At 42.4% G+C, this 25,722-nt stretch overlaps 1 protein-coding gene across 10 annotated transcripts in view; it reads right to left on the reverse strand.

Moving 5' to 3' along the window:
* SETBP1 (SET binding protein 1) overlaps nucleotides 1-25,722 on the reverse strand; it is a 360,349-nt gene that overhangs the window by 88,124 nt on the left and 246,503 nt on the right. For all 10 annotated transcript variants that reach the window (XR_003086873.3, XR_012905000.2, XM_025178259.3 and 7 more), the window contains exon 3: nucleotides 19,702-23,155. Coding sequence is in view for 8 of the 10 variants with exons in the window: in XM_025178259.3 (XP_025034044.2) it covers nucleotides 19,702-23,155 (3,454 nt within the window). In the remaining 2 variants the exon portion in view is untranslated. The remainder of the gene's footprint in view (nucleotides 1-19,701; nucleotides 23,156-25,722) is intronic.

Here is a 25,722-nt window from a genome sequence, read left to right on the forward strand (position 1 = left end):
CAGGAGTTATTATTTCAAAATAACCAGCCTGTTGTTGTGAAATAATGGGCTTGGTAGTATGGATGCTCCATTTGTTATTACAAAATAAGGGGAGTTATTTCGAAATAACTCCTTTGTGTAGACCAAGGCTAAAGCAGTTTACTGTTAGGGGAATCTTGCATTAGGCTAAAGAATGAGTCAAGGACATGGCCTTAAAAAGGCACTGACACTTCAGGAAAAACATAAGCTGAAGGGGAATGGCTTAGTGACTTAATCCATTGGCCTAGATCAATTGTCACCAAACCTTATGGCTATGTCTAGACTGGCAAGTTTTTCCGCAAAATCAGCTGATTTTGTGGAAAACTTGCCAGCTGTCTACACTGGCCCCTTGAATTTCCACAAGAACACTTACTTCCTACTGTAAGAAATCAGTGCTTCTTGCGGAAATACTATGCTGCTCCCGTTCGGGCAAAAGCCCTCTTGCACAAATCATTTGCGCAAGAGGGCCACTGTAGACAGTACAGTACTGTTTTGCGCAAAAAAGCCCCGATGACTAAAATGGCGATTGGGGTTTATTGCGCAGAAGCGCGTCCATGCCAATCTCGCTCTTTTTCGCAAATGCTTTTAACGGAAAACTTTTCCATTAAAAGCATTTCCGGAAAATCATGCCAGTCTAGACATAGCCTATATGTCTTGCCCCTCCTTACTCCTCTCCATATCTCTCCCCCGCAAGCCATGGTCAGGAGCAGGAGCTAGGAGTAGGGTCAGAGCAAGGGCTGCAGCTGGGGGCAGGTGGTTGGGGCTCTGGCCAGGGCTGGGAGCAGGGCCAATTCAGGGCCAGAACTTCAGCTAGGTCCATGGTAAGGAGTGGAGCCACACCTGGGGATGCTTTTAGGGGTTTGGACTCAACCTCCTGATGTCTCTTCCAACTCTATGATTCTATAGGCCAGGAACCAGGGTGAGGAGTGGAGTCATGGTCAGGGCCGGGGGCGGTAGCCATGTTCCTGGTCAGGTCTGTAGCTGGAGATATGGCTGAGCGTAGGGCCACGGCAGAACTGAGGCCAGAGCAGGCTCTCTCCCCAGCCCTCGTGGGGGCTCGCCTGGGCTCTGCCATTTTCCCCTGAACATTTCTCTGTGCTCTTGTGAGGGGGTATGCCTCAGTTTTCAGACTGTTGGCCTAGACCAGGGCTACTCAACTTTGGAAGCCCCAGGGGCCACAATTGTACTCACAACACATTCCAAGAGCTGCAACTTAAGTTGTGTATACATGCAAATATATATGCAAATATATGCAAATAGCTTGACACTGACGGGCATGAATCCAAAGATTAAGGCAAGACTGTACAACACGTGGGCCCAATTTAAGTCAGTTCTGCTGATATTAATAAAATGCAATATTTACCCAATTTCCACCCATATGACAGCACTTTTAAAGAGCAATGACAGTTCAGGAATTTAACTACTAAAACACATATCCACAGAAGACCAGTATATTGAATCACCATTGTGGAGTGTATTCCTAGTGGAGGCCATGTTCAAAGGATCCCACCCGTGGGCCTCCTGCTGAGCCCCGTGTAAACCCGAACAGCAGCGCGGGCCGCATGCGGTCTGCAGGCCGCGTGTTAAGTAGCCCTGTCCTAGACTCATTGAAACCATAGATTCATCTTCATTGTGTTCACATGGTTTCCTCTATGGCTGGTATCTCTGGAGAGGCTAGTGAGGGGGCATCCGACAAGGTCTCTTCTTGATTCCATCCATTCAAAAAAGCAGTGAAGAAACTCTAGGTTTACACCAGTGTCAACAAGGACAGATTTCGTCTCTGAATGCACCTTTTCTATAAGAGTATCCTATGTACCGCATTGTTGTGATCAGATTCTGTGTATCAATTTGCTGAGGCAAATAAGGCCATATTTTCATGGGACTATTTTGTTCTTCCTTACACCAGTGTAAATATGGAATAATTCTGTGAACATCAATGGGAGTTCTGACTCAGTGAGGACGTCAGGCTTTGGTTCCAGTTCCATATTTTAATATCAATAAAGGCAATTTCAATTTCACAATTTTTGGGAGTGGGGGGGTTGCCAAATGGTACCATAGTAATGGGAGAATGAGAAATGTTGAGAGTGCAGGCATATCTCATTACAGAACACATGGAACAAAGTTTTTGCTCAGTTACACTAGTGAAAACGTGGCATGAATAGTACTCTCCCTATGGAAAACACAGATCAGTTAATGGATATATGAAGGTAATCACGTAAGGGAAACAGACAAATTTGAGCCACATTATCATATTGTAGGAAAAGCATGTGGTTGGGTACCAGAAATAGTTATGGACAGGAAGCTATCAGAACAAATACCTTATAATCTTTAATTACCACAAGTGGGCAGAACCTTACTTTTATGTTTGAACTTTGGCAAATTGAATTAAAGCTGCCCAAAATATCTGCTCTGGGCTCTTAGCATTTATATAGCCCTTTGTAGGAGTAGCAAAGATGGCATCACATCCATGGAAAAGGAAACTTCTCAAGAAATCAGCACAGAGGAGTTGATGACAAACATCCAAGATGAACTGATGATTTGCAAATGTTTTATATACCAGTAACTTTCAGTTATTCTACTCAAAAGAACATCCACTTAATTAAAGCTTCAAACCACATTCAACAGGCAAACCAAACACACTAGTTCTTGAGGAAAGGAGACCAACAAGGAGTTGTCCATTTCTACTCCCTTACTCTGAAACACACTCCGACTTGTCTTTTCAATAATAACATGGCACTCTCCATGAAATGAAGTTGTTTAAAAAACACTGAACAATAGAATGGAAAGCATGCCCATTCAACAGTTGTTGTTTTTAATTTGCTCATAGGGTAACATTTATTTTTGTGTATGTGGCCAGCACAACACTGTCACTCAATCTATTCAAATTAGAAGTCCTATTTTAGTCTTATTTTGAGAGTTTAAGTGGCTCATAGTCTTTGGGCTGCCTTCCCCTCACCCGAATACCATTCATATAAACAGAATTAGTAAACAAGGCAGAGGGGTGCCATCAGCAAATTCCATACACAACATAGTTAAAATTACAACTTAATACACCCTGTATGTTTTTGTTGGGCAGCATAATGATTGAGGTTTTGCAAATGAGTTCAAAGACGGACGATGGCCAACCTGGTGTCCATAGTTTTTCTGGAAGGGGCACAGAATGTTTGCCAGTGGAAACAGAACCAACTTTCCAGTGTTTTAATTTGCAAAAACTAAGGGCTGTGATTTATACTTTTGAAGGAAAAAAAACAAACAAACCCTAACAGTACATTCTGTATAGGGGTTATTATTTTGCCAATAGTTTGTGGGCTGGATGATGAGGTGCATTCCTGAAGATTAGACATCACTGATCTTTTTTTTCCTTCCAACAAACAAAAAAGCAAGAGAAGCAAAATTTTCCCTAAAGGAGAGACTGTTTTGTGAAAAGTTCTGAATTAGCGTGGTTTCCTTTTGGTTCTTCTTCTATGAGGAATACTCATCTAGCAACACAGTTAGTCAACTTTGACTCAGGGATAAGATTGTTGCTTGACATTGGGGACAGTCGAAAGGATAGTGTCAACATGTCACTTATGTACAAAAATTACATAAAAGCCTATGGATATAAAATGCTGTTATGAAATGTTTTAAACACTTTTCTGTGTTCTTCTGCTCTTAAACCCTACAACATTATGCTAGTATACAAGAACTAGAAGTTCATATGGAATATAAATGGAAAATACAATTGACAAACACAGCTCTTTTGACAATGTGTCATTTAGAAAGTAAACAGTATAAATTGTGAATTATTATTGTGATGATGATATGTTAGAGTGTTTTTTAGTAACATAGCTAAAGGGCTGGGGTTAGAACCTTGGTTGTTGCCAGTTGGCATACCTTTACCAGTTGGGATCTGGCTCTTTATTTTTATTGCAACAATATATTTACAACAGGATTTTCCTTAAATTATTTCTTTCCCTATCCTAAAGCTTCAGAAAAGTTTATTTGTAGCTGATCCATAGTTATCTACTTATAAGAAGACCAAGTACACGGCAGAAATTCAGCCATTTCTAATGGTTAACAATGCCACTTTTTAAAGATGGGAATCTTTTTCATAGATCTGATTTCCTATAAACTCTAATTCAAATACTCTAAAGGTACATCTACACTACAGAGAAGATCAATGCTGCCGCTGTCAATCTTCCAGGGTTTGAATTAGTGGGTCTAGTTAAGATAGCTAATTTGAACTGAGAGGGGTACTCCAGTCAATGCCGGTAGTCCTGCTTCCACAAGGAGTAAGGGAAGTCAAAGGGACAGTGTTCTCCAATCGACTTCCTGCCGTGTGGAAAGCTCCAAAAGTCAAGTTAAGGTACTTCGACTTCAGCTACGCAATTAACGTCGCTGAAGTTGCGTACCTTAATTCAACCTTGTCCCCATGTGTATACAAATCTTAAGATTGCTCATCCATAAGGAAAAAAAAAAACATTCAAAAGATATGCTGTTTTATGAAGACACCTATTTTTGAACATTTTTTTTCTGGTGTTTCCTGATGATCTGTGTCACATTCTCGCTTCAGTTTTCTGTAGAAGGCTTTATCCAGAATATTACAGGATGCCAGGAACTCAAGGAGATTTAGAGTAAAAAAAAGATGAGAAAATCTAAAATTAGATTACTTGGGGGAAGGGACAGGGGGAATCCTCATGCTTAAAGGCAAAAACCAAATGCTAAATGAGGAGGGTTAGGAAATCTACCCTATGGTTTTGTTATTCCATAATTGTCTATCTTTCTCTTGCACGTTTTGCTGAAGAATCTGATATTGACCATAGTCAACAGTAGGACACTGAGCTATATGGATCCAATATAGCTATCATTATGCATCAACTATATTAAACTTAAAACTGCATGTGTCATATACTCTTTAATACATCAAGTTGACAGCTGCATAATTACAAAAGCACAAGTTCCAGATCAGATTTTGTCATGTTTCTTCGAAACTGGGTTTTCCCTTTTTGTATGATTTTCACAAACTTTCTTCTGTTAATCTCTTTCTTTCTTTTACATTCTCTTCTAGGACCTTTAAAACCAAAATAATCCCTGACTAGCACATTTCCTTGTAAGAGTATGATATTCATTGTGAGAACAATGTTATTTGGATGAAACAAGACTCCCCAACGAACTCCCTTGGACCTTGGAAAAATCTATAACGTTTCTACTGAAAGATAACCTAAGTTGCAATTTCATCTTTTAAGGTAAATTAGTAGGAACACACTGTAGATTTGGAACATTTTTACTTGCAAGAAGGAGTAGATCAGTGCTTTTTTACAGCTACTAATATATATTTGCAAAGCTACAACAATCCTTCTGATTAATTTCACATTCCTTTAAATTCTCAAAACAAGAATTACAAGATTACAGTACATTGTCAAGGTGTAAAGAATGTTGGCCTGACTCTTGTATTAAAATGTATTACAATACTAATGCTTGTTAATAGGAGGTTTACTATGTCCTAACAGTGAGATCTATCCATCTGTGCAATAGAATTCCAGAAAAATGGTGGAATCTACTTTATTTCAATCATTTAAAGCTGATCTGGATAAATAGGAGAGTATAAATCCATTCTGGTAGCGGTATGGGCTACAAGCCATCAATCAATATTGGTCAATTTCCATCTTCATGATTACTTATGCCTTCATGGTCATCATTATAGTAAGAGTTACTAAGACTCAAACACCGTGGTACATTATTGCCTGTATGTAGTAAGTAGAGATGAATAGTCTACTTCAGAGTAGGTATAAAATGAATGCCTTTCCATTGGCATCAGTTAAGTCAGTAGAGTTGTGCTTATGAGAGTTTTATGTCTCTCTAAATTGGAGCCTAAGAGTTAATTTACAATGGTAACCATTAAACATTGTACAATTGACCACTCACAGAAGATATATTTACTTTCAGATCTAAACGTAGCCATCCTGCAGCAAAAAAACTTCAGGACCAGACTTCAAAGAGAAACTGCTGAGCTACAGTTCATCTTCAAGTTTGACACAATCAACTCTGGATTAAACAAAGACTGTGAATGGCTAACCACAAAAACAGCTTCTGCTCTCTTGGAATTCACACCTCCAGATCAGCTACTAGAAGTGGGCCTCATCCTCCTTGATTGGATCCACCTCGTCATCTCCAGCCTGATTCTGGCCTGCATATTTATACCTGCCTCTGGAAATTTCCATTACATGCATCTGACGAAGTGGGTCTTTGCCCACGAAAGCTTATGCTCCTACACTTCAGTTAGTCTATAAGGTGCCACAGGACTCCTCGCCGCTTTTGCAGATCCAGACTAACACGGCTACCCCTCTGATATTTACCTTGATTTTCAATGCACTTCCAATTCTGATAATAGAGAAAAAACTATATGGAGAGTTTAAGTTAAATACCACCTGTAATGGGAAGATAAACAGGGATGATAGTAAAAGAATTAATACTATTTCCAGGTCTCAGGAATGGGCCAGAGTCTCAAAGATTTATACCCATTGCATGGCAGGAGCCACTGCCCCCTGATGTAAGTGAGTATTTTTACCTCATCCATTGCACACTCTTTGCTCTGTGCAATCCATTCATTTTTAAACACCAAGGGCTCGTCTACACTGGCCCCTTTTCCGGAAGGAGCATGTAAATTTCACCAGTCGTCGTAGGGAAATCCGCGGGGGATTTAAATATCCCCCGCGGCATTTAAATAAAAATGTCCGCCGCTTTTTTCCGGCTTTTAAAAAAGCCGGAAAAGAGCGTCTACACTGGCCCCGATCCTCCGGAAAAAGTGCCCTTTTCCGGAGGGTCTTATTCCTACTTCAAAGTAGGAATAAGGGCCAGTGTAGACGTAGCCCAAGGCTCAAACCTGGGATTACAAAGGCAGTGAAGGGCTAAATGTGTGGCTAGTGAGTTTGGACACTCTGTGCTTAAGTGTTTACATACCAAAAACAATTCAACCTGAGTAGCTGCCTAATGAGATGTTCTCTGATTTGATGGAATACAGTAACTTAGAGACTGTATTCAATACGTTTGTATGCTAAACCAACACCCAACTCCAGGGACAGACTCTCTGAGAGACAGCGGCCTTCTCTTGGGTGGGTCTTACCAGTCACTGAAGCTACATCACTATAATTAGCATCAGTCATAATAGGAAAACAGAGGAATAAAAGAGAGCTAGGAGATAACAGTTTCAAAGGCTCAAGAGGAGTCCCTGTTCTGTGTGGCATAGCCACTAGGGATTAATTAGGTCTTCTGTAAATCACAGGGTGACTATCATATCTCCCTCTACTCTGTGGCACATCCGGTGTAAATACAAAACATTGGGTAAGTGGGGACTTTGTAGGGTAGTATATTTAGAAACAGCAGAGAAAGTATGCTACAGGCACTTAGTGAGAAGCGGTATCTCCTCCCCTGAGCATTTAGTACAGTGGAAACACACCAATATCAGTCACACTTTAATTATCCTCCATGGCTCACCCAAGCTTCAGAATGAGAGGATGCAGAAACGTTTGCTGCTGCCTTACTTTATGTTCAAGCCTGGCATGGAAACTGAAGCAGAAAGTGCAATAAAGTAACAATCATTCTTTGTGTTTATTCGGGCCCTTTCATTCCAGCATTTCAAAGCACTTTATCAGCGTTAATTAATTCAAGTCATTTAACACCCCAGAGAAGTGAGCTAGTGTTATAATTCCATCCTCTCAAAAAACAAAACCAAGAGCGAGTAAGTCATTTGTGGAAGTTATGGCAGCTAGGGAGTCGGCAGATCTTAGAAGAAAATGCTGGAGTCCTGTATCTGGGCCTGATTCACACTGATTTTATATGACTTCAATTAGAGTTAATCCTGATTGAAATGAGTGAAGAATCTGGACTACTGCTTCCTGTTCTAACCACACCCTAACACCATAGTGACTCTAATCAATAGTTCCAAATTTGTCCTTTTTATGAAAGAATATGGGCACCTCACTTGGCCAACTTTAACAGGTACATTTTCAGTATGGGAGGAAATTTTTGTTACTTGGAACCCACACACCCACAGTTGCCTCACTGCCCACATACCCCTCACTGTTTTACTAATGAGCAGCTGCATTGCTCCGTATCATTAGTAAGATCTATCCTACCACATCTACCACAGTTACGATGCACTGTAGAAGCCAGGGTATGCTGTGCTTGCGAAATGACTCTGCCGTACAATGCTGTGCATTAATTTTTAACAGAAGATTAGATCAGATGGTGCCATAGATTTTAATGCAACATAATCCTTCCTTTTTAGGGAGATGCAACTTAACGGAATGACAACAAATCCCAAAGCAGGCTGACAAGTCTCAGTGTCTGACTAGCATCTCACAGAGACACCCTGTTACAAATGTCTTCAAATTTCTCAGCCTCCCTCATTTGTGTCATTCAGATCATTCCTTAGAAAGAACAAAGTCTGTGTTCTGATGTACTAAAGTGACACAGAGGTTACAAGGTTACTGAACACATGTGCACAAACTCTACCCAGGTCTGCCTGGAGACAATTTCTTGGGTGTACTTTCTAGAGGGCTTGTTTGGGGAATGCATGACCCCACCCACACTCTGCTACGTATTTGAGATCAGGGAACTTGTTCAAAGTGATGTTGAGGTTTTTCATTAAGAAGAAAAACAGGAAATTTGCCCTAATCTGTTGTCTAACTCTCTCCCCCTTCCAATCTGCAACTCTTCAAGATTTTTATTTTAAAATGATTATTAAAACAAGAAAGGATGTGAAGATACACATAGGTCCTCATTGTGAGCAGAGTCTAAACTATGGTTATGTCTACACTACAACCATTTTTCTGACAAACCTGAGTTACTCTACACTGCAATCGCGTTCTTCCGAATGTAAATTGAAAGAACAGAGAGGTTTTTCCAGCATTGGTAATCCTCTTTCTGCAAGGAAGAAGCCTTTTTTCCAAAAGAGTTCTTTCAGAAAAAGGCATGTGTGGATGGGAAAGAGGGAGTTCTTTCAGAAGAAGAGGAAAAAGGAAAAAGCACAGGTGCATGGTGGCCACTCCGTCCATAGTAATCACAGCTTAAACGTGAGATAGCGTCCATTCAGTGTGGACGCTATCTTTCGAAAAAGCAGATCGCTTTTTCAATGCGCTTTTGTGTGTGGACACTCTCGTTCGGAAGAAGTTTTTTGGAAGATCTCTTCCCAAAAAAAGGTTCTTGTGAAAGAAACCTGTGATCAACGCTGACAGGGACAAAGGGTTCTGGAGTAAGCCAAAGGCTGAGCCAGTCTCTGAAGTAAGCTACAGTAATTTAAAGGCTGTTCTAATCTATACCTGGCAGCCCAGTGTTTGATATTCCAGATGATTCATGTGCCATAATGTGTCCAGTAGCTTTCTAGTGCTATATTTTGGTGGTTTGGTCACATTCCTGATATCATTTGGCCAGGTCTACCCTAGACCTGGAAGGTCGGGTTAAGGTACACCACTCCAGCTGTGTAAAATACATAGCTGGACTCGGCTTACCTTAAGCCAAGCTTGGCACCGGCTTCACAGAGGGAGGACGATAGGAGCAAACACTCCTATCAGCTTCCCTTACTCCTTGTGACTGCCAGGAGTACCATCACCAACCAGAGCTGCCCTCAGCATTCAATTTAAAGGGTCTTAACTAGACCCACGAGATCGAACGCAAGAAAATTGATCTCCGGTGTGGCAAGCGAAGACGTGGCCTTACATTGAAGTCAACCAGAAATAACTCCATTGGGCCAGTGGAGTTATTCCAGGTACATACAATTTATTAGACATCAGACATGACAGATACTGATGTTTCTGAGTCATCCTGGCCAGGTCCCCATGTAAAGCAAACCGATCTCTTTGTTTATTTAACTTGGTTATATAAAGGTTTTGTTTGACTGATCATGCAACCGCATCATTATGATTGTACTTCAGCATCACTATGATGTCAGCATCCTTATTTGACTTTCTAGCACTCTTCTGACAGATTTCAACCAGTGGCTTGACAATGTAAATCTCTCATTGCTAAGCCCCTCTGAGCCATCTTGCCCTTCCTTTGCTTAGCAGCTGATGTTGTACTACAGTCAAGTGATCTGTGCTCCCTGTGTCTTGCAATTAGCATTATGCTATATGAAAATGAGGTCAGATTTGGTGCTGCAGCACAGTGCAAACCACTGCATGCTATCCATTGATCATCACTATAGAGTCCTATTAGGATTTTTTCCGTCTTCTTTCGAATCCTGAATTAAATGTAAAGCCTCACTTTCACCCAACAGAAATCCACAATTACTCCCCTAAGATCAGTCCCTTTCTACACCCTGCTGTGAATCACTGTGTTTGTCCCTCTCAGCCAAGTAAACATGTCTGCTTTCTAAACAGAAGACTCTTTTCTCTAACTTATTATTTAACAGGACTATTGCAGCAATCAAGCTAAAGTTGCTAATGAAAATGATCTTAACTCTCTTGTGCTGTGATGCTACACAAACATACTGATAAGCAGCCCCCGAGCACACTGTGAGGTAGTGGGGATTGTGTTTGTCAGAGGCTGGAGAGGAATGGCAGGAGACAAATCGCTTGATCATTGTCTTCGGTCCACCCTCTCTGGGGTACCTGGTGCTGGCCACTGTCGGTAGACAGGATACTGGGCTAGATGGACCTTTGGTCTGACCCAGTACGGCCGTTCTTATGTTCTTATGTGTTTGCTTTGTTATGCTGTATGTGATTCCTACTGTCCTGTACTGTTCTGTTGTGATCCTGTGTGTGCCTCAGTTTCCCTGAGCACTACATTGGTACCCGGCTGAGGCTGGGAACGTTGGGTGTGGCTTTCACTGAGGGGAGGCTGCCCCATCTTCGCACGTAGCCCGAGCAATTGTTTTGTGTCTTATAACCTGAGCCTGGGTGGGCAGAGCAACCAGGTGACACCTTGCCCCAAAAGCTGGACAAAGGAGGGGGTGGGGCAGCCTGCAGGCCTGGAGCCGGTTGCTGGGTGTGAGAGTCCTCTCAGCTGGCTGAGAATGCAGGGAGGTCTCCAAGTTGGATTGCACTGGCTGTTTCTGGTTCCTGTGTTAACAAGTCTGTGCTATGTTGTGTCTCTGTCAATGAATAAACCTTCTGTTCTATTTGTTGGCTGAGGCTCCCGTCTGACTGTAGACGGGACTGCAGGGGTGAATCCCCCACACTCCGTGACACACAGGCTTCTGCTTATCAGGATAGTCCATATGGATTCATTGTTTCTTTGTATTCCTCCTTTCAGTCTGGGTCCACCTTTCACGAGGCATACCTGCGCTGGTTGACAAAGGCTTCCTTGTCGACAGTGGCGCGTCCAGACTGCCCTGATCTGCCGACAAACTGCTGATCATCAGCTGGTCGGCAGAGCGCGGCAGCCATTTAAATTTAAAGGAAGCCGCGATTATTTAAATCGCGGCTTCATTTCCCTCTGCCGATCAGCCTAATCTACATGGCTCCATCGATGGAGCCATGTAGTTTAGACACACCCTGACTGTAAACTCGTTGGAGGTAGGGGCCCATCTCTTTCTGCATTTGTTTAGGACCTAGCAGAATGGAGGTCCCCATCCATTACTGGGGATCTCATAAGAACAAGACCATCAGAAGGACCCTATCAACAAACAAACAAACAAATACATAAATAATCTTTTAAGTAAATATCAAAGTAGCCTAGAGTCAACAAGATAAACCAATATAGATATTTAATCTTTAAAAACTCAGCTGATGTCAAAATCCTCTCCACTGCTAGTGTGCTAATGCTGGGTTTGTCTTTCTAAGAGCTTACTTAGCTGCACAAGACAAGTCAAATACAATAGCAGCTTCTTCAGGAGTGCACCATTGTCAAATCTAAGGACCTCATTCTTACTGAAGTCTTATCACAGGGAAACGATTGTATATGTCAACCTCATTGACTTTAACAGTTACTACTAATTTACACTATGATGAGAAGAGAGGCTGTGATTCCTTATTGGTTTTTAAAGCCAGGAGCTTAGCAACAGCCAAATCTGCCCAAAGTGCCCTTATTTTATGCACAATATGGAAGCTGCACAATTCTATATGCCCGCAGTGGTCTAAAGAAACACCTCAAATGAGATATTCTGCCATTGGCCAAACAAATGACCATATATGGCTTGGAGACTCCAAGTTCCAAAGGCGGAACTGCTTGATCATTGGCTGGAGAGTGAAGTGAGATGAGGAAAGTAGGAAGGGTGCCTGGTGCTTTGTAACATTCCCATAAAGCAAATCTCACCATATTCCATTTGATTTATTCTAGGCTTTTCCAAATGACTTTGTGCTGAGGCTTGGGCAGCTTGTGAAAAATAACAATGCAGTTAAGAAATAAAATAGAAGATTGCTTTGGTGGTAAATTCAAAACCTCTCCCTCTTATGCCTGCCGAGCATTACTTCCTTTCCTCCCTGGTCCATGCAAACTTTGAAAGCAGTACAGGAAGCAAATGTTAAAGAGAGCTACTGACCCTACCTAACACATGTGCTCAAAGATAAACCTGTCAGGAAGGGCTTCCCATTGCTTCCACCACCCTTATTGTGTTCTCTCTTCATCCGTTTTCCACAGAAAGTGACAGACTAGTGCAGAGCAATGGTCAGGCTCGTGTGGTTTTCTGCTTCCAGATGTGGCTTATAACTTAACCCTGCATAAAGCAAACAGAACAGAAATGTATCCGAAAGGATCGGGAGATCCTCTTTCCAGCCATGGACCCACTTAGTTTGTAGTTGGAGTTTTAAGAGATCCCTAAACATCTAGTTTACACTGCCCTCTCTTGCACAAGAAAATATGCAAATGAGGCAAAGCGGAAGAGCCATTCTTTCTGGAAAAAAGTGGCAGCACAGCTCTTGCACAAGAGGGGTATTTTACACAAAACAGAGCTGTGTAGACCGCTCCATTTTGCGCAAAAGCCCCTTGCGCAAAATGGTGGTTAATCAAATATGTAAATGAGGCACGGTGATATTCACTACTTCACCTCATTTGCATATTTTCTTGCGCAAGAGAATGTAGACACAGCCCTAGAGCCCAGATAGACACTGTAATGCAGGTGAATGAACCCATAAAGAATGGCAAAACTCCCAGGCAAGCCCTGCTGAGGCATGACATATCAAACCTTCCACCTGTAATTAAATATTGCCTGATCTGCCCTCTCAGATCATATGGACAGACGCAAACTTCCAACTTTGAGTTGTTTTTTAATAGTCGGTATGTGATGCTGCTCAGGGCACTGAACGTGAGATGCAGTCATGGTGGAGACAGGTGAATAGATAGTCTGAAAGTAATTTATATGTCAAAAGTGTATGGGAAATGAAATTTATTACCTGGATATCATATTTATACCCATCTCAGGGACTAATCAGTCCCCAATCTTTAATGAACTCATCCGCATAGTACTCCTGCAAGGTACGCCAGTGTTATTACTCCCAGATAGAACCCAGAGGGGCCAAGTAACCTACTGAGGTCTCATTCAAGGTCTGTGACAGAGCAGGGAACTGAACCTGGCTTTTTCCCGCTCTAAACTAGTATGCTTAGAGTAATATAGGTGCTAAGATTTACCAGGATAGAAAAACACTGACCTGAATGTAAGTCTGATGTGCATCTGCATTAATTATTGTTTGAATGTCCAGGAAGGCTTTTAAAATCATTATTATATAATATATGTAAATGGTGGGAGATTAAAATTGCCTGGTGATGGGAACAATCACAACTATGGAATAGCCTCCAGCCAGAGGACTAGATGTATTTATAATACAAGCAGTGTTTGTACATCACCTAGCACAATGCAATCCTGGTTCATGACAGGGGTCTTAAGATGCTTTGATAATACAGCAAATAAATCATTACACACACACACACACTCTATACCAGGGGTTCCCAACCTGGGGTACGAGAAGCTTGTCAAGGGAGTACGGGGAATATTTGGCAAATAACTAGGTTATCCTAATTGCAATATTCCAAAAGTAGTAGTGTAAGTGAAAAAACTTGTGGATTCTAGAGTCTAGAATGTATTTCCTTTCCTATTGAATAAGGGGTACAGGAAGGTTTACTAAAAGCCAAGGAGGTACGGGGACCAAAAAAGGTTGGGAACCCCTGCTCTATACATATAAGATGAGACAAGCATAGATCTACATCTAGATGTTTCAGAGCTGGTTGAATGAGAAAACATTCACCAGAAGGAAAGCATTAATCAAATGTATTTTTTGAAAAGTATTACTGCTGGTTATCAAATAAGATATTTGCTGTAAGCTATGCAATCACACCTGTAACTGTGGAACTAGAAAAACTTACTTGTGGAATATAATATTCAGCAATCCACAGCAATATTTGCAGAATAATGTAGTGGCCTAATACTATTTAGCCACCCCTAGTATGGTATTCTCTGCACCCAATATGGCAAGGCCTCTTTCTCCCTGGGCAGTATTTGGGCCAACAGCCTCTACCTCCTGCCACTTTTTTCCAGGGTCTGGGCTTGCAGCTGGTTTCTGGTGTAGGCCACTCCTCCTGGGACTCCCTCACCTGCTATTTCTAGCTCTGTAACTCCCTCCCTCACTTGCTCTCTCCCCTTGTCAACTGGGGAGGCTTTTAAAGACTTCCTGCAGGCCTGAAGTGGAGTCAGCTGGCCCCAATCTGCTCAGCCAGCTCCCAGCCAGGTGCTCTTAATTGACCTACAGCCCTGCACCCCTAATTAGCAGGACTTTTTCCCTTTTGGGGCTGCCTTTTCCACTACTTTGTAGCAACCCTCTGGCCTGGCCACACCACAGAAAGGGGAATTGCTTTATCCTCTAGTTTGAAAAACAGCTCTCTCCTGGCTGCCCATTGTGTGCAGCAGTACAAGATTACAGCATGCGCTGTCCTTCAAAAAGTGAAACAGGTTTCAACTTTGCCAACAGTTTGCTATGCTTGTTCATGTGCAAAGTCAAGTCTCGCTTTAAAACAGGCAGCAATATTTAACTACTTGGTGAGGATTTCCAGAGATGTATTCTATGTTGCATAGCTGGCACATACCTACAAACACTTAGGCACGTGGGTAAAAATTTCAGTCATGGGAGAAGTCCTATTGATTAATATGGAACTACTCAAGAGAGTTAAGCTATTCATTTGTGTACTGTCATTTGCAGAACTGTCTCTAAAGCAGTACATACCGCATCAGCATAATTTCTCTGTATCACTTGTTCAAGACCGTTTTCCCAATAGGTTTCCTACTCTCCCTTTGTCATGTTTGTAATTGCTAAAATGATAGCTGGGCAGACAGATGTGTTATATGTCCTAGTGTAAGTAGGCTTGCCAGATGGTTTAACCAAAAATACTGACCTCCTTCACCCACCCCCCCCCCCCCCCAGAAAAAACACTGGAGAAAAAATTCTGTTGAGGGGAAAAAGAAAAGGGGGAGACCAAAGTTGTTGAGGAAAAAAAAAAAGCACTCAGAGTTATTAAGAAATAAATAAATAAATAAAACATTAAAACAGCATGGCTCCTTTCAGAGGTGTAGAGTCAAAATAGGGATAAGAACGGGAACGGTTGAGCACTAAGACCCTTAGTCTTAAGGCTTTTTGCCAGTGGCCAGTTTGTTTTCTTGATCAAGCCAGAACGCAGATTCCTTGCAGAACCAGGTAAGCATGGCGTCCGGGGGCGGAGGGGGGCTAGGGGCTGGGCCCAGATGCCTAGTGTGTCATAGGGTTGCCAGGTGTCTGGTATTTTTGCCTCCTGGCAGGGGGAAAAAAACAGAAAATACCGGACATTTTAAGTGTCCGGTATTTTCTGATTTTTTTTTTTTACCAGACAGGAGGCGAAAATACCAAATTGTCCGGGTCAATACCAGACACCTGGCAAGCCTAAGTGTAACTCACATGCCTAGTGTGGTTCACTCTCCCATGTAGTAGCACTTAGACCACTTACAGTGAGACATAAGAACAAGGGAGCTGTAGAGCCTAAAGCGAGAGCTAGTTGGCTTTATAGCTCAAGCTGTAGAGGCTTCTACCCTGAGGTCCTAGGTTCAAATCTACCTGGTGGTGATTACATTAGCAGACAGTGGGTGATGACTATTGCTTGGTCTGACCTCTTTGCTAGTTCTTTCCACTTCATCCATTAGTACTTCAGCTGCCCACCCCTTATCTAAAGGAGACACTGAGTCCTCAGCACATGTGAGTTAAACTGATGGCAGGTGGAGGTTGGGACTGACTACAAGCTATTTTGTAGATGAGTTAAGTATTAATTTATAATGCATGTTAATCATGCTAAATACCTGACATTTGGAGATTGATTATTACTGCCTCTCTCAATAGTTGCATATGATTAAATTTCTACTCCTGTACATTGACTGTGCATAGTATCTACACTATATCTGATGAAAACCATGGACTTTTTAGCTGATATTTGAGCCAGGATGTCTGATATGCATGCTAGATAAACTTTTGCTGTGTAATCTGCAGTGACAAAGACCTGCAGAGAGAATCTAAGCCATAAAACAACCCTTAGATTATGATCAGTCTCAGGAAAGGGATACAGAGAAATATAGTACTGTAGAGAGTAGCTTTCTGGTTATCTGTCTATGCTGCTGTCTCCTCTATACTTGCCACCTATCACAAATTACATTTAATCCGATAGCGTCTATCTATGGTACTTACAGAACCTGCACAGTCAGAGTAGCTATGCACTTCATAATCTTTAATGTATTTATCTTCAAGCATTTATGAAAGAGAAGAAAGGAACTGCTATTATACACCCCTCGTTATATCCTACCTGTGACACAAATCACTGAATATATCTATATCTTATCTGTAGAATGGGGATCACGACTCTTCAATCCTTTTGTCTACTGAGATTGCAAGACCTTCAGGGTAGAGACTGTCTCTTGCTATGTGCATGACCGGTTCATAACCCAGTAGGTCCTGATTTCTATGGGGCCTTCAGGTAGTACCGTGATAAAAATCATTACATACTTGCAACTGTTAGCAACATATGGACTCTTGAGAGCATTAAATGATTCTCGCTTTACTTTTAGCATGGCTGCCTCCTTACACAGTATACTTTTAGTTGCCTCCCTTACCTCCAGTAATATATAGCAAAGAGGAGATATAAATGGTGCATGGACCCTGTTGAGGAAATGTGACTGAAACTCCATGCAATAAGATTTACCAGAATAGGAGAATTCTGACTTAAAAATCTGATGTGAATCTGCATTAAATTTTTGTCTAAATGTTCAGAAAGCCTTTTAAAATCATTATTACATATTATATGTAAATGGTGGGAGATTAAAACTGGCTTATGATGGGAACTATCACAACTATGGAATAGCCTCCAGCCGGAGGACTATATGTTCTCACAGAATTTTCCTGGCTCTCATTTCCATGAAATTACAAGGTGAATCAGGGGAAAGAAGGGCAAGGTTATCATGGAAAAATTTAATCCATCCTCAGTGGACACCAGTTAATAGCTATGGACAATTTCAAAAGCAGACTGCAACTGGGAATATCAGTGAAGGACAAAGGCCAAAAAAGAAAAAAAAAACTGCATTAGGATCTTAGAAAATCATAGGCAGACAGATGTTCTTGGACTTTAATGAACAGTCTTGGCTCCAGACCTATCTTGGCAGAGCTCTTTAGTTTTAATATTTTGCCTTTTGTGGTGCAAGTTATGGCTCTGTTTAGCTGGCTCTGGTTACCTACATGTTGATGATAATTTTTCCATCTACAATTCTAAATAATACTTTGACAATGAAGAAAACCATTTATAATCTGCAATTTGATGAACTAGGTCATAGGGGACCATCACCTATTAGAAGTCTGAAAGTTAAAAAAAAAAGTTTAAATACTAAACAATGTTTAAAAGTTGGCACAGTGAGTCTAGTGAAGCAGAAAGGCAGGTCTAGCTACTTCAGCTTATTCTGTACTGACATCAATAATGTACCAAGGGAAAACAAAATGAATCAGGCTTTAATTAACACACAATTTTACCCTCAGCTGAACTAATAGTCAGTTTGGTAGTAAATTTAGGGGGATTTCCGTGCTCAGTTTCAAAGTGTCCTTCGTTATTTTAGGTTTTTTTCCTCTTGAGAATGTTCTTTTCATATATGAAGATTCAGCTGTTCTTCCAGTACCACACTGGGAAATCAGTAATGTCCAGCATGTAGGCGAGATACAGCCAGGATAAAAATGATGGGGGTTCTGAACACTTATGCATTCAGACAAACCTCAGCATTGTAATAGAAGTCACTGCAGTCTGTGGATAATTACCCCATGCTGTGACGGGGATATTAGCCTTTTGTAACTGACCTATTCATGTTAGTTGCCAATGGCCAAGAGATAAATTCAGTCTCATTCCAGCATTTCTGTATGCCATGCATTTGTTACAATTGATCTGTATCCATATGGCAATTTTTATGGATATATTTCCAAACTACAGGTTGGTTTTCTGTTGACTAAGAATGACAGACTGCTGAATATTTATCTAATACACCGGAGGAGGACAGGTTATTAGACATATGTACGTTACCTAGTAACTCTCCCATTTAAAACTTTGCTGTTCTTTAACTTAAGGCCAGATCCTAGCCCCAGTGAAGGAAATGGAACAATCCAATTAACTTAAACATAAGCAGTATTGGACTCTTAATCAAAAACTTAAAAATCTCATGTGGGCAGACTGCATAAATTCTATATTTCCTCCCAAGGCCTTCCCAAGCAATGATTCTGCCTCTTCATTTTCTATGACAGAAATGACCCAAATTTGATATGCCTCCCTAGCACAGCAGAATCCAGCTGTGAAACTCCTCCAAACATGGCCAGCCTCATAAAGTGCACACTCCTCCAGAACCCAAGCGTGAAATGTGCTGCATGATAGAGTGATGGACATCTGTCGGTACAGGAGCTTTGGGTTTGCTCTCACATCACAGTTGTTTACACTGCGGCAAAACACCTGGCTCTGTGTCATCACCAGGAAGGTAGCTCTATAATGCAAAGTGCAATTCTGTCTTGCAGACAGGGTTCAGGTCCCATTCTATGTGTGGAGGAACAGAAGTCCTGAGCCACCAAAAGGATCTTCCAGTCTCCTCCTCCTTCCCAGTCCCACCTTCCCACCTTATCTTCTACATCATGAATGCTTACAAATCAATCAGCCTTGCTCATTAATCAGCAAGGGCTTATTGCTTCTGTGGGCACTAGGTTCTTCCCATTATTACCCACATCTACTTGCATGACTTCTGCTGATCAGGAAGGGAGAGATTTAGATTAGGATTCTAACCAGTGTCTCTACCTGTCTATTCATCCAAAAACAGCCTATCACCATCATACCTGGATCTCCCGAGTGCTGCTACAACACACTACTAGTGGGGTTGGATCAGTGTCCACATAACTTCCAGGGCATCTAATGAGACAAAGACTACTGCTCATAAGCATCTTTTGTGGGTTCCCCACGCCACAGAAGAGAATTTTTGTTAGTGGGATGGCTCTAATTCCAAGGACCGTTCAAGCAAAGACTCAATTCACCATGAGAAGCACTGGATTCTACAGTACTCCCCTTGCCAGCAATCACAGGTAGAAGTTTTGGTTTAGATTGAGCCAATTTTTTTGCTGACCCCCCAACAATGCAATGTTTGGATAATGTGGAGGGGTTATTTACAGAGGACCAGACTCAATTTTCAAAGGAAACAACGGTTGAGAGGGCCAAGCCCCCTTTTGTTCAGGTTAGAAATTCAGGGCTTACCTGAAGAGGCTGAAGAATCATAAGTACTTCTATCCTTCCTATTCATCCTGAAGGACTGAATGTCCTTTTCCCTGTAAGTTCCAAACCCTTCAAAGCTTCGTCTTTTATTCCCATTCGCGTCGTTGTCCCGCTTCTCACTGGAGCAACTGATTTCACCAAACATGTCCAGGGACTCTGACCTTGCACTATTCTCATTGTTACCCGAGTATCTCTTTGTGCAAGAGTCAAGGGGATCGTTGCTTGAGTCACTTTTATCTTTGCTCTGTGTCCACTGCTGGGCATCAGAAAGCGACAGCGTAGACAGAGTATCCACTTCAAAGCTACTCTTTGAGCCTTTGTGTCCCGTTTCACAATGCTGGTGCTTCTGTTTCTCCTTATGCTTACTTTTCTCACTGAGCAACGAGAGGTCTTTATCTGAGCCACTTAGCCTTTCACTGATTGCGTGGCTGGAGAAGCCGGTGGATTTGCTAGCAAAAAGACCACTCAGATCGTCATGTGCCCCCAATAGCCGCTCATCCTTATGCTTGTGCTTATGTTTGTGTTTTCTTTTGTGAAGTCGGCCACTAGAAAGGCTTGTTCCTCCAGCTTTCGGAGGCGCCAGGGAGGACTGCATGTCTCCCAGGCTCATTCCCACAGGCGTCTGCAGGTGCACTCCATGTTTGGCTTTATGCTTGGCAGTGGTGGACATCTTCATATGAGAGCTTGAATGGAACTGGGGTGGGGGCACTGTGGGCCTCATAAATGGGGAAGCTGCTCCAAGTGTGTGGGACAGGTACAAAGGAGCTGGATACTGACCATAGTAACCAAGATTCATCATAGGCATTGATGTGTAAGGCATTCCATAGGGTGCATAGTAACTCCCACTGGGAATAGGGTAACCGAACCCTTGTAAAAAAGGCACCTTTGTCATGGTGTCATTGGTTTTGGCAGGTCTACCACGCTTCTTCTTAGACTTCATGTCGGAGGTCCTGCGAAGATAGAGCAATGGGTCATACTGGATATATGGCACAGGGTAATAGTGATCAAAATTAATCCTGAAAATACTGGGGTATGGATTTTCATGGTAAAACGTGTAGCTTCGATGGGAGATCCTGAACACCTGAAACTTGTTGATGAGCTCCTCGAGGTCTGCAAGAAACTGGAGGTCGTCTCTGTTCTGCAGGCTTTTCCTTTTCCTCTTGTGCTTTGGCTTCTTAATGCTCTCGTGAGCAAGAAAGTTATCAACAATGAGATGCTTCTGCCGGTGACCATGCCTGTTCTTTGTGCTGGTGTCGGATGGTATGGCCTCTACATTGTCCAGGGTACAGAAATCAAAAGAGTATCTCCTGCGGGATTCTGAGCTTTTTTCTGCTTGGTCAGAAGTACTGTTGTTGTCTGTACCTATTCCACTGTCGCTTGGTATGGTTTCCTCACTGTGAGACTCACTCACTGGTGACAGCGTGACTTCTTTCAGAGAACCTATTTCACACAGATGGGAAGGTGAGTTAGCCATTAACCTGGGTGGAGACAGCTTCCAAGTTCCACTGTGCATTCCTTTCTGGGTTTTTGTGGGAAGAGCACTGATGGGTTGAAGATTTGGCATAGTTTTTAACTCTGAAAAATTGGTTTCAGTGCTTGCAGGGCTAAGGTTGCCATTAGACCCCGCTAACTGCGTTGAAAGCGGATGAATAGCTGCTGGTGACAATGCCACAAGTGACTGCAAGTTGGAAGGCACTGCTGGGTTTTCTGGCTGGCTCAAAACAGGCCTGGAGTGCTTGATGCCTGTCTTCGGTTCTTCTGGAGGGGGCTGCAGCTCTGCTCTCGGCTTCCTGCCCCTTTTTTTGCCAATATAGATAGTCCCCCTCTTGCTGACATTTATTTGTTTCCCTAGTCTGGCATCGATGGTTGCAGCCCCTGTGCTGGATGGTGGCTGGGCTTTTGTTTTCAAAGCCATGTTGCTGGAGCAGGACAAGATCTGGTTCAAAATATTCTTCCTCTTGAGGGTCTTCATCTTGTTGATAGTCTTGATGGTCTTCTTATCCAACACGCCCAGCTTGCCGACCTTTTTGTGAAACTTCAGTTCGCTGATAGATTTGTCTTCCATTGGGACCATCTGGGCCAACTTGGCCAGGTTCCGTCTCCTCTTCCTTTTCTTTGTGCCTGGAAATTCTCGATTGATTGGACTGACCGGGCTGGTGGAGGTTCCTTCATGGATGGTTTCCACAGTGAGCAAAGGCTGTTTCTTTGGCCGTCCTCTTTTTTTCTTGATGGGTGTAATCACAGTAAGACTGTCTGTATTGGTATACAGAGGGCTAGATGGCGTGATGGGATAGGCTGAAGGAGGCTCCACCATCAGCTTCTCAGATGTAGCCACGGAGGTTTCCCGAAGCATGTTTTTAGGTTTGCTGCAGGTCCATCTCCGTTTTGCTGCAAGTTTTGGGTGCTGGATCTCTGGCAATTTGCTAGGTGCAGGAAGGTTGGTAAGTGTAGGCATGGATGTTGCAGCTGCAGATTTTCTAAGCCTGCTTGCACTGTTTGGGGAAGCTTTGTCAGGGCTCTCAAGAGCTGCCAAGGGAGACTCGTTCTCAGGAGCTTTCCCTTGCTTTGTGACTCGGAGATCTTTTTTACTCCCCTCCAGTTGGGAACTAGTCCTGTTTGCTACTTCACAGCTCATGGGAAGTCCAGAAGGTAGGCTTTTTTCCTGGATAGTTTTATCTGCTGGAGATTTTGCAGATTGCCTTTTTTTCCGTTTGTGGCCAGACATATCTGCTGTCGGAGTCTTTATTGGGATAGTGATTCGTACGTGACTGGTGTCACTCTCAGAACCATTGGCCGAACTTGGGTTCGGCCTCGAGGGTGATGCTTCTAGTATTTTGTCCACTGAATAAGATTCCTTTTTCCCTTCTATGCCGTCATGGGTTTTGTTCTCAAATGCTTTTTGGGCATTTTTCACCCATTCTACATCTGTGTTTTGGATGCTTTGATTTATCAAGTCCTTTTTGCTGGATTTCTTCTTTGAGCTCCCAATGGGTTGGTCAGGGATCTCCATTTGACCGCCTCCCTCTTTATCCACTAGAGGTGAAAGCCCATTGCACTCGGAGGGATTGCTAGGCTGAGATGCTGCAGTGATGTTATTTGGTGACGGAACTGCAGGGCATAAAGCCAGCTCTTTATTATTGGTTGACAACTGACTCCATGTGCTTCCTGCACCAGATTTCTTTGCTTGAGACTTGCTGAAAGAAACAACTGTCTCTTGAGCAGAAGCCTTTGGGGCACTAGTTACTTCTCGGCTGGATTCTGTATTGAGGAAGCAGCTTTGAGAAGCAGATCCGGGGTCAGAGCTTGCTGACCAGTCAAGATGGTGCTGGCTGCTGCTTTTTTGCTGGTGCTTTGATTTTAAGGTTTCGCTGGTGAAGTCCTTTTGGAGGCCTGGGTCATAGTGCAGAGCAGAATGCTTTGGGGGCCTGTCATAAACCTGCAAAGGAGAAAAAAATAAAAAGTGAGTTTCTTGGGCCCAACATAAACACAAATGCAAAGATCTTTTAAACTTGCATGATGCAGGACAACTGTTCTTAAATTATCTTCTCCTAAGTACTAAGATGCTTTAGTTGCCTTAAAAAGGACACAGGTGAAACATGTCAAAACATTTATGAGTTCAAAGGCAGCTTTGTGCAACCTTAAGAGCAATAGACATATTCTTCCATTCACTTTTAAATGACTAAGGATCCAGAAGGGCATTGGTGTGTGTTTGAACACTTCAAGCACAAACAAAACATTGCCTTGTAAATGGCCTGATTTTGCAACCTGTTCTGCTGTTGAGTAACCACTGTAGTGGTAGTCCCTCATGTAAGAGAGGGATGAATAATCAGATCTGGTGTTTGCAGCTCAACTATTGCAACAAGGTGGCAGAAAAAGGGGCAGGAGACAGTGACACGGTCTAGAAAGTGAAAGCGAAATTGATGAGTCTGCTTTTCTTAGCAAGTTCACAGAAAAGAAGGGAGAAGTATGGTCCTGAATCTTCTAAGAGTTACTTACATGTGTAGCTTTACATATGTCAATAAATCCATCTGAACTACTCATGTGAATACAGTAAGGCGGGAGTCAAAGTAGTTTTAACAGCTCCTTCCATTTTAATGAACTGTAATGTGCAATATAGTTATGCACTATGTTCAGTCTGAGAACATCCCTTCAAACTTCAGGGATAACATTAAAAGTGCTGTTATATTGAAGAATACCACTGAGCAATTGAAATTCCTCATCGAAGCTTGGTGGACTTTCTTTAGATAGAGGCTCCGCTTTTTCGGGGGGAAGAGACTTTTCTGCTTTTTTTTTTTGGAAGAGGCTTTTCTGCCAACGGCGGAAAAGCCTCCTCTTTCAGCAGAGCCCTTATGCCTCATGAAATGAGGTCTACAGGGCTCCCCGAAAGAGTATGTTTGCTCCTCTGTGAAAAAAAGCAGAAGAGCAAACATGTTCCTTGGACACGGCGGGGTTTTTGAGGGATACCAAAGGTAGTCTAGAGAAATTACGTAGATTTGAGACATAATATTTTTAAAAGCTACATCAGACAAAACAAATCCACTTCATTTCATTTTACTGACCATTTCTAGGCTCTTGTGTGTTGGTTTTATGATGATTTCCTATTGATTTTTATGAAGCTCCATGTCAAACTATGCAAAATGTTTCATACATGTAGTATCACAAGCTACTCTTCAGTAATAAACTGTGACTGTGAATACCAAATAAATGATGGGATGCTTAAAATAAATGTGTAAGCAAGGGAGGTATGGGAGAAAATAACATTAACTACACTTAACTGCCTTAGTTTGGCTATTACATTTAAGTTTATAGCAGTAGTACTTCGATAAATCCCTCTCTCTCAAGATTTGCAACAAATATTTGGGGAAAGAAGGTGCCTTTGTTCTTTGAGGATGTCAACAAACATGGGCAGAATGGTGATCCAGCAGACATCATGTTTTTGGACTTTAAGAAGCTTTGGCAAGGTCCCTCACCAAAGGCTCGTAAGCACAGTACGGAGTCATGGGGAGGGAAAGTGCTGTCGTGGATCAGGAACTGGTTAAAAGATAACACAAAGGATTTATCACTATCCACTTGCCAATAATATTCATGTTTACAGGACTCTTAAATATACACCCTGAAGCTCAGAAGAGCATCCCTGCCCATGACTGTTTACTTTGCTTATGAGCCTTTGGTGAGGGACCTGCATTGCTGTGACCTGTGCAGTCTGTGGGTTCTAGGAAGATATTACCTGTGCAGTGAGCTTGTTTACACGGATGAGTTCCATTGCCAGGGTTGTGAATTTGATACCCTCCTTCAGGATGGCCTATATAAACATAGCCCCACCTGCATCCCGTTTGGCAACTGGGAAAGCAGGTCCTTGCTCTATTATATTTTCTGTAAAATTATCATTTTAAAATCATTATAAAGCTCATGATATGCATATTCAACTTCATTGTCCCCCTGCTGCTTCTGCCGGCTCAGACTCCCAGGGCAGATTGTGCCTGGTTCTTACATGGGTGTGCAGTGTGGATGGCAAAGGGGCAAGAATGGCTCCAGAAGCTATCTCCACACTTTGCTAGCCTCAGGAAAGATCTAGGCACAACTGCAGTCCCATCACTTCTTTCCTTTTCCCCTTGGAGCTCACATGAAGGCCCAATCTTTCTTTACTCTGGCTCTCATGGTGGGACTGCCATGGAGAGGGAAGTACAGTGCACTTTATCAAGCTGTCTAGCAAGAGGCTTCCTCACCCACTAGCTTTGTGCAGTAGCTACCCCAGAGCAACATGACATACCTTCCCCTCCCAAACACATTACAGTGCCACACAGCATATAATAAATCCAGTTGTGCCTATTATGCCAGATCCAGTTCCACACCTGGAATTCTAGCCTAGTGGACGTCAATAGAACTTCTGCTACTGAATTCAGTCAGGCCAGGATTATATCTCTTGCTTTCATGTCAGGCTGTAAAGCGCCAGCTGGAGAGGGCTACCTGGTGTGAGTCTTGTTTCTCATTAATAGTTGTATT

Source organism: Pelodiscus sinensis, chromosome 6 (assembly GCF_052426305.1).
Source record: "Pelodiscus sinensis isolate ZL-2025 chromosome 6, ASM5242630v1, whole genome shotgun sequence".
Classification (NCBI taxonomy): Eukaryota; Metazoa; Chordata; order Testudines; family Trionychidae; genus Pelodiscus; species Pelodiscus sinensis.